Source organism: Mesoplodon mirus (assembly GCF_964341445.2).
Source record: "Mesoplodon mirus genome assembly, chromosome: 8".
Taxonomy (NCBI): Eukaryota; Metazoa; Chordata; class Mammalia; order Artiodactyla; family Ziphiidae; genus Mesoplodon; species Mesoplodon mirus.
The window spans coordinates 90,181,957-90,190,765 of record NC_138984.1 but is presented as its reverse complement, the minus strand read 5'-3'; the positions used below and the strand labels follow the sequence as shown (position 1 = coordinate 90,190,765).

At 55.6% G+C, this 8,809-nt stretch overlaps 2 protein-coding genes across 2 annotated transcripts; both read right to left on the bottom strand.

Moving 5' to 3' along the window:
* Window positions 1-523: 523 nt before the first annotated feature.
* On the bottom strand, window positions 524-1,602 carry HOXD12 (homeobox D12; the record flags this gene model as incomplete). The annotated part of the gene is made up of 2 exons (XM_082630459.1): window positions 913-1,602; window positions 524-762 (listed from the first exon to the last, which is right to left on the bottom strand). The coding sequence occupies exons 1-2, from the start codon at window positions 1,484-1,486 to the stop codon at window positions 524-526; spliced, it is 813 nt and encodes a 270-aa protein (XP_082486585.1). The 5' UTR covers window positions 1,487-1,602.
* A 4,529-nt stretch (window positions 1,603-6,131) lies between these two features.
* HOXD13 (homeobox D13) lies at window positions 6,132-8,201 on the bottom strand (the record flags this gene model as incomplete). The annotated part of the gene is made up of 2 exons (XM_082630461.1): window positions 6,132-6,637; window positions 7,424-8,201. The coding sequence occupies 2 exons, from the start codon at window positions 8,199-8,201 to the stop codon at window positions 6,387-6,389; spliced, it is 1,029 nt and encodes a 342-aa protein (XP_082486587.1). The 3' UTR covers window positions 6,132-6,386.
* Window positions 8,202-8,809: the final 608 nt, after the last annotated feature.

The window sequence follows — 8,809 nt, the reverse complement described above, 5'->3', positions numbered from 1 at the left end:
ATTCTGGCTTTGCCACAAGGGGCTTTGGCTGCAAAGAGACAAAATTGTGCCCTCAACCCTTTCTAATCTGCCCGGGAGTTCTTCCTAAATTCAATTCCACTCTGAGCTCTAGTTAGGTGCCTGCTAGATGCAGAAAGGGCTGGGGAGGGGGGGGGAAAGAAGACTAATCAGGTGGAAGCAGAAATCCAAGTACAAGGACACTGGAGTGAGCCCTGGGTATAATAACGCCCCAGCTAAGAGTTAGGACAGATGACTCCAGACCCCCACTCTGGAAGCCTCAAGGCCAAGGTTGTGCTGCAACTTCTGCAGGCTTCTCTGAGAAAGGGGAAAGAGTGGATGCTCAACCGGCCAGGTCTCCAAACAAATCTCCTGCAGGCTTCTGGAGCTGCTGTCTGAGCGGGAGGGTACCTGGAACCAGCGGAGAAGGAGCAGAAGGAAAAGCCCTATCCCCTCACTTCCTTCACGCCAGGCCTCGGTGAAAAAAGGTAGGCCCAGCCCGGCCCGGCCGGGGCCACACGGGGAGCTAGTATAGCGCCAGCGCCTGCTCGCGCAGCACCACGCGCTTCTTCTTCATACGCCGGTTCTGGAACCAGATTTTGACTTGCTGGTCGCTGAGGTTCAGCCTGTTGGACAATTCCTTGCGCTTCTGCCGGTTGATGAATTCGTTGAGAAGGAATTCGTTCTCCAGCTCCGCAATCTGCTGCTTAGTGTAGGGTTTCCGCTTCTTGCGGGCCCTCCCCGGGGCCGCCCCCCACGGCAGGCCTGCAACACAGCCCCAACCCAAGTCAGCCCGGCCCGCTCCCGGGTGCCTGCCCGCCCCTGGCGGCTCCCTCCCTCTACACACTCTCCCCTGCACCCCACCTCCCACCCCGGCCCGGGGAGCGTCGCTCGCGGAGCGTGGCCACCCTTTACCGTCGGGCAGCGAAGGTTGCAGGCAGGAGGCGACGCCCGCCGCCTGCACTGTCATGTTCAAGTTGAGCGGGCCCTTGGTCTCGTCCTTGAAGCCGGAGGAGCAGGGTGTCCCCTCGAGAAGGGCCGAAGAGCCCGGCGCGACGCGGCCCACACCCGCGTAGTCGTACTTGGCCGCTTTGAGAGCAGCGGCCGCGGGGGCCAGGCTAGACTCCGGGATGAAGGGAGGCCGCGCACGGCCACGCTCCTCCGGCCCGGCGGCCGCGTCGGGAGTATAAAACTTGGCCTGTTCTTCGGATCCGTCCTTGGCGCCCAGGGGCTGCAGGCCAAGAGGCCCAGAGCCAGCCAGGTAGGGCTGGGAAAAGCTGCCGAAGGTGGTGGCACCGGCAGGCTGCGCTGGGGCGCAGGAGGCGGGCGTGGTGGCCCAGGGCAGCGCGCCGCGCGGGTATGAGATGGAGGGAAGCGCGGCCAACTGGCCGCCATTCGGCCGCAGGTTGGAAAAGTAGAAGGAGTCGGGCGACTGTAGATTCAGAAGCGAGCCCACATAGCCCGCTCTGTAGAGACTGCGCTCACACATCTCCAACAAAGGGCTTGGGCTGCGCTTGCAGCAGTATTTAGTTACAACCGGGAATAAGAGGACAGGCTCAGACGATTGGACGAAACTTTGCCTGCAGGTTCTTCAAAGCCGGTCATTTCAGCACCGCCTACATCCCCCGACCCGTTTCTCCCCTCCCCGCCCCATTCAGGGTATTATGATAACACCCGCAATATTCGATGGCGAATGACGAGGCTGCCAAGCAGAGCTAAGGCATGTTGAGCAAAGGTGAAGCCTCTTCGAGTTTCCAGGCCGATTTCAGCAGCTGGGGGCATTGGGCATCGGGTGCGTTTGCCTCAATGTCCCTTGGGGCCCTTCTTGGTCTTGACTGGCTTTGCACTCCCATTTTCCGCTGGCTGCACGGGCCAGGCTTGCTTCTACCAGCTTTAACTCGCAGCTGAGGCCTTTTTCAGTACGGTGCACTTCTTGGCTTGTCCAGAGAGCCCTTGGTCTGGTGGGGTCATTAACTCTGTCGCTAGGCCTGAGCAAAGCTACTCCTACCCCGTCCCTCCCCACCTCATCCCTCTGGACTGGACTCTGCACGCATGATCTGGCAGGGAAGACCCGGCGCTGCCTGAGCCCTAGGTCCCCGGCCGCAGGCATAGTTTGCTGATAGAAGAGGAATGCATCACAAATTCTGCCTAAGTTTGGCGCCCAGGAAGCAGGATTCACATCACTCCTGGTGTGCTTCTCCATGGTCCAGCCCTCTGCTCCTAAGAAAGTCACCATCCAGGTCCATGGAGAATGCTGGCCTGGGGACCCGGACAGCTTGATTGGCCAATCGTGGCCAAAGGCTACATTCTTTTAATCGCCAGCAGTCACCCTGGAGACTGCAGCCCTTCAAACCAGAACTCCAAGGTGTTAATCCACTCCGTGGCGTGCAGGACGACCTCCCCTGATCTGATGTGGAAGGACAGAAGAGCCAGAGCCACCGGCCGGGAACAGCGGGGCACACCGAGGCAGCGGACTAGCAGCGTTCCTCTGCTCAGCGCCTCCAGGGGCGCGCGGGCCGCTGGCGGGTTCGGAGGTCTGGCGAACAGGGTGGCGGGCGGCAGCGCTCCCTCGCTGGGAGCAATGTGGCGGTCCCCGCCGCGGTTCCTCCCGGAGGGTTAAGGATCCTCCTTTCCTGCCTCCGGTCCCAAGACCCCCAGCTACCCCGTGACTGGCGCCCGCCCCAGCCTGCAGCCCGCCTCGCGGTCCCCGAGCCAAGCTGGAATTGGTTAGACCGCCAGCTCCGGCACGGAGACCACACAGGCGCCGCCGGAGGGCAAGGCTGACCAGCGCGCTGCGACTTTATTGTGTGAGTTATGGCGACCAACTGGGCGGCTCTGGGGAACGCAATCGGCCTCTTCTTCTTGCTCTAGGGCGGGGGTAGGGGGTGCGGGTGGGGGTAGGGGTAGGGGTTGGGCAAGTCTGGGCTCCTCAGGGCTCTGTCGGAGTTTCCTTAGGATCTCAGAAACAGAGACGTATTCCATTCCCTGTCCTTTGGGGGGGGGGAGGGGCGCGGGGGGTAGGCGCAAGCTGCAACCTCAGTTCCTAGGGACTTAGGGAACCTAGGCTCTCATTTTGGGAAACTCGCCCTGTTTTCGAGGAGCTACAGCCTCCCTAGGTCTGAAAGCTCCAGCTCCAAGGGGTCCCTGCAGTCTTCTCTCTTCCTACCTCAGTATTATACAACGATTCTCCGGCATTGCCAGGTCCAGGTGTGTCTCCTTTGGACGCTTTGGCAGCCGCATAGCTGCGGTTTGCCCTATGGGACTAGAGGTGTAAAGGAATTAAAAGAGAAATAGAACAACTAGACTCCATTTCTCTTTGGCTCAGGTGATGCCCAGCCGCCCCACCTCATCTCCTGGGTTTATAATTTCCGAGGTCCAGCAGACAAAGTTGTACCGTGGAGCTGGCAGCTGGGGACGGGGACAGGGAGGGAGGGAGGCTTTGCTGGTGAGCTGGAGAATGGGAAAGAGGATTTGGTTGAGGAGCTAAACGGCGAGCTCTGCCAATGCCGCTGACTGCCCAGGAGATGGCGAGCGAGCTCCACGCCTGGTGAGGCGCCGCCGCACGGTCAAGATCAACAGTGAAGGGCGGCGCAGCCGGCCTGGGGTCGCCAGCTCGTGCGGTCAAGGCCCGCTGTCGGGCGCGGCCGAGCGTCTCGGAAAGCCGGAGATCGTAGCTGCAAAGCTGGCCGGGACAGCGGAGTCAGATGGACCCAGCGGGCTGTCAAAGATTGGAAAGCGTCTCGGCCGCCCCTTTGTATGGCAGTACGTCCCGGATCCGAAGCCTCCTTCGCCTCTTGAATCACGCGTAGACGCACCGGCCTTGATTCTCCACCGGCGGCGCTCGTAACCTTCCAGGTTTTGGAGGCGCTCTTCCTGCGGCCTTTCAGTCTCCACCCGAAGCAAAGGCCTCTCCCTGAAGCTCCCTTCGCCTCGCGGGCCTCCCTATCAGCCCTCCGACCACCGACCGGCTCCGCTCATCCCTCCTCAATTCAGAATATAAAAGGAATGCATATAAATAACAAAGTCTTCATCTGTTATTGATTTAGCCGTCAATTCAAATTCCACTGGAGAGCGTTTGAGCGCAGTTTTAATCTTCAGCAAACCTCCCGTTTCTCTTAGGCGGGGAAAACTGACCGGCAGACTACAGATAGATGAAAGGAAAACCTCGAGGCAATCCTCCCTATCCACGTCAGGAAACCTGAGAAATGGACCTGGGAAATAGGATGCGGCCCTGGAGTCTGGAATTTACAAAAAAGAAGGCGGGGGGGTGGGGGGGGGAACGATGGAGAAGAAGGGGAAACAGGCCCGTTTCAAATGAAAACACGTCTTGTGAGAAAAAGAGAGAAAATGTTAGTAAACTCTTCCTGAAGTGGAAGGTCGGGACGGTGTGGCCCCATTTTCAGGAGTTATTTCTTCTTGAAAGATTGAATCATGGTCACTTTTCCTTTTCTGTCTGTCTCTCTCTCTATCTGCCTGGCTCAATTAAAACGAAGTTGCCTGCTCGAAGTCGGTTGCAAGATACGAAAGAAATCAAGCCGAGGAGAAAACGAAAGTAGCTCCGAACCTTGGGTCTCTGCGCCTTCTCTGGCAGATCCATAGGGGAATCCTCCCGCCAGAAGAGTTTACATATCGTGTGAGGTTTTACACAACTGTGTTTAACTCACATACCAAAAGTTAGCAGCCATTGAATTCATCGCGCCCGGGCGCTAACAACGACGAGGCATCCAGCTCCTCAGCGGCCATTTCCCTGAGTGGCAAAAAGCCCTCAGAAAGAAAGTTCGTAGTGCCTAAAAATTGCGTCTAGAGGTTTAGGGTGTATAATTATGGTTTCAGTCTTCAACTGCTGTGTGCAGGCTGCCGGGAGAAGGCGATAAGGGATAAGCCTGAAATGTTTCTTTTTCAGAAGTAGAATTTAATTGGGAATTTTTTTTGAGCTGGTCTGGTAAAAAATATAATTTTAGACACCACAAATTATATGCTAATTTAAAGTTATCACTATTTATCTTAAAGGCACAGGAAAAGGAGAGGGAAGGGGTGATGGAAGTGGAGAGCCTGGAGGTTTTACAGACCAGAACTGGTGTTGAGTTTCCTTCATCTATAGGGAATCCCACAGCATTCAGGATAACAAGATTTTATAATAAATAAGACCAGTTTCTAGAGGCAACACAAGCTTGGAAAAAGAAAACAAATGTATAAAGACTCAGAAGAAACAAAAGAGTTCTGTTTATTTGCATCTCCCTAGGAGTAAAAAAGTGATTTTTAAATGCCTGAAGCACTGCCCATGTATCTCAGCTCACAGACATTGCATCTACAAAAATAATCTCTCAGTTGTATAAATATGCAGCACTTTAAAAGTAGTTATTTATCACCACTTTCAGAAACATCTTTTTTTTCTTCCTGGACTTCAGAGCTCCACATTTGTTAGATGTCTTAAAGCTCCACGAGAGCCCAATACATTTGTTCAGACAGTCAAGTTCTTCGCTAGTTTCTGGATAAAAGTCCCCACCCATGGCCACACTGATTCAAGCCTCTTTCAGGGAACTGAGGAGATGGTCTCAATTCTAGCCCCACAGGCCAAGGAGAGGGGATGCGTTTATACCATCCGTGGGTCACTCTGCCAATTGCAGCCATTTAAATATCTGCATCTAGAGAAATGAAGGCATCATGAGGACACATTATTTCCAAATTAAAGATTATAAAAGCACAAATCTACAAGGTGTATTAAACACAAACAATTACAACTGCAAGTGAAAGACCCAAAGTCAGAAAGATTGTCTTCACTCCAATATTGATACAAACCCTATTTAATAAGGTAGCTGCTTTTAAAGCCATCACAGTCCCTCCAGCCTCCTATTTTTAGACTTTCCCAGTGACCCTAGAACACTGCTTGCCCAGAGCTGTTTCCATTTGCCTCAGGGAGACTGCTGAGAGCTAATGATTCAATTACCCAATCACATGAATGACTGCAAATCATTCTGCCCTAATGGATTATGAAGATAAGAAGTGCTGGAAACAGGCATAAAAAGTGATTTAAAAAAATAAAACCCTAAAATCAAACTGGCACTTCTGAAATTCATTTGGGGGGATTATTTAAAAATACTTCAAGTCCTTTATACTGGCCTGGAGGGAGAAACAGAACATTAAAAAGTCATAAAAATAAGCCTAGACAGGAGCAAAATCAAAAATAAACAAGTAAGAAACAGAACTATGAAGTCAGGTTGGGCAGCAAGAGGTTTTAGAGCCAGATAAGGGAAGAGAGAAAAACAATTCACAAAATTTGCCATTACTGGCAGGGGAATGGGGGAATTAAATACATATTCAAGTCTTTCCAAAGGTCTTTTGGAGGCAAGTGGAAGCATTTAAACTCTCTGTGGCCAATCTGGCCCACATCAGGAGACAGTATCTTTGAGCTTGGAGACGATTTTCTTGTCTTTCACTCTTCGGTTCTGAAACCAAATGGTCACTTGTCTCTCGGATAGGTTCGTGGCAGCCGAGATCCGCCGCCGCTTGTCCTTGTTAATGAACTTGTTAATGGCATACTCGTTCTCCAGTTCTTTGAGCTGCAGTTTGGTGTAGGGCACCCTCTTCTTCCTCCCCCGACGGTAGACACACATGTCTGGCTGATTTAGAGCCACATCCCCTGGTATAAAAAAACAGCACAGGAAAAATTAGACCAGGATATCTGGAGCACCCAGCTGGGGACTGTGTGTGTAGACTTGGAGGGGGTACAGAGAATGAAGAAAGACAGACTGTTTACACTTTATTATTATTTACACAGACATATTATTTACATGTTATTAAAGAAAGATTATTTACACTTGAAAGTGAAGGCCAGTATGATGGATCATCATGGTTTCTCAAACCGGCATCTTAACAAGCCTGAGATTTTATGGTGTAGTTGCTGGGGACTCTCATAAGGACAGTTTCTGCAAATGCTGGTTGCGAACACACAAACATACACAGACTTAAAAAGAAATATCTAGACTGTTTGTTCAAACTTTGACTTTTCGTGTTCCTGCGTTTGGAGCTTGTGAGCTCTTGAAAGCTTCAGTGGTCACTCTGGGTTATTCATGTCCTTGAAAAGTGGGGCTCAACTCCGTGACACCTCTTTGGGGAGGAGGGGCCAAGGCCCGAGCAAAGGGCAGCAAAGAACTTCAACTTTAGGAGAAAAATAGGCCTATGCCGCACACAGGAAGAAAAGGGTTGTGAGAGAGGCAATTTAAATCAAAGGATGAATTTACAGGTTTCACACAAAGTGGACCGACTGTTCCACTGGGTTAACCATGGCTGGGGGGAGGAGGATAAGTGCCCAACTCCCAAGCAGGGGCGTAGACTCCCAGTCCATTCTTTTCCTTCTTTCTCTTTTCTTCTCCCTCCCTCCCTGCATCTCTCCCTCTTGTCCTTCCCCTTTTCCCAACGTCCCTACCTGGGAAGGATGATTTCCAAAAGTGGGAGCCCTGTGGCTGGTCCTTGGCGCAGTACACCTGGCTGTTCCACCCGTTGGCCAGCGTCCAGGACTGGTAGCCCTCCATGGAGATGTACGCCTCGTGCCGAGGCTCCCCGGAGCCGAAGGTAGACACCATGTCGATATAGCCGGGCACATGCTGGTAGGGGCTCGTGTAGCCCTGGTAGAAGGACACCTCCTTGGCTCGCGCGGGCACCTCGTTGGCCGGTACGCTGCTGCTTGCCAGGCCCGACACGTCCATGTACTTCTCCACCGGGAAGCCTCCCAGCGAGGCGTGCGGCGACGACTTGAGAGCATTCTGCTGTAAGCCCACGCCGTGCGACATGCGGCAGCTATAGTAGCCGTTACCGAAGTGGTAGCCGTAGCCCAGGGCCGGGGCGCCCGGGGGCGCTGCAGCGGCCGCGCCAGGCGCCGGGCACTCTTTGGCGGAGGCAACCTCCGGGCGCGCCGCGACCACAGCCGAAGATGACGACGACGAGGCGGAACCCGCGCGCTCAGAGGTCCCCGGGTACGCGAAGCCCGAGGCCGCCGCCGCCGCCGCCGCCGCTGCCGCCGCCGCCGCCGCCGCTGCCGCGCGTCCGGAGTGTGTCCCGGCGAACACTGGCGCCGAGAGGAAGCCGCGACACTGGCCCGGCGCCGCTGCCGCCACGGAGGAGGAGGAGGAGGAGGCCGGGGCCGCCCCGGCGGCCCCGCCGTCCGCCCGCAGCCCGTCCATGTCCCAGCTCCCGGCGCGGCTCATGGCCCGGCCTGGCCCGGCCCCGGCCCTGGCCCCGGCCCCGTGCACGACCCCATGGCGCGGCGCGCCTCCTCCCTCCTCTCCTTTCTCTCTCGTTCTCTCGCTCCCGCCCTCTTCCTCTTGCCCTCTCTCCCTCTGCGAGCCTCCCGCCCGCCCGCCAGCCCGCCCTCCAACAGGTTAGCTCATCGCGGGACGTTTATAAAAACGAAGTTCAGGTTGGGAGGGGGCCTGAGCCGGTCGGGGGGCCGCCTCCCTCCCCGAGGGCTCCCCCTCGGGGCCGTGCCATTGGCTGCGCAGGGCCACGTGGGGGTGGGGTCGCGGGACAGCCTGGCTCCGGGCCCCGGCCCCTTGGACCCACCCACCGCGACCCCTACCCCTCCCCAGCCCTCGCGCAGCCCACCGCCCCTTCCCGCCCTCCCCCGGACCCAGGCGTTTGCGCCGCAGCCACCCCCACGAGCTGATTGCGCGACCGCCCATCCTAGGCCCCGTCTGCGACTGAGGCGGGCGCCGAGGCCTGCGCCTTGTCTCGGCCACGGCAGTTTTTGCCACCTCTCCTTGGCTCCCTGAGCTGCACAGCTTAATGAAGGAGAAGGACAGGGATGATCGGAATG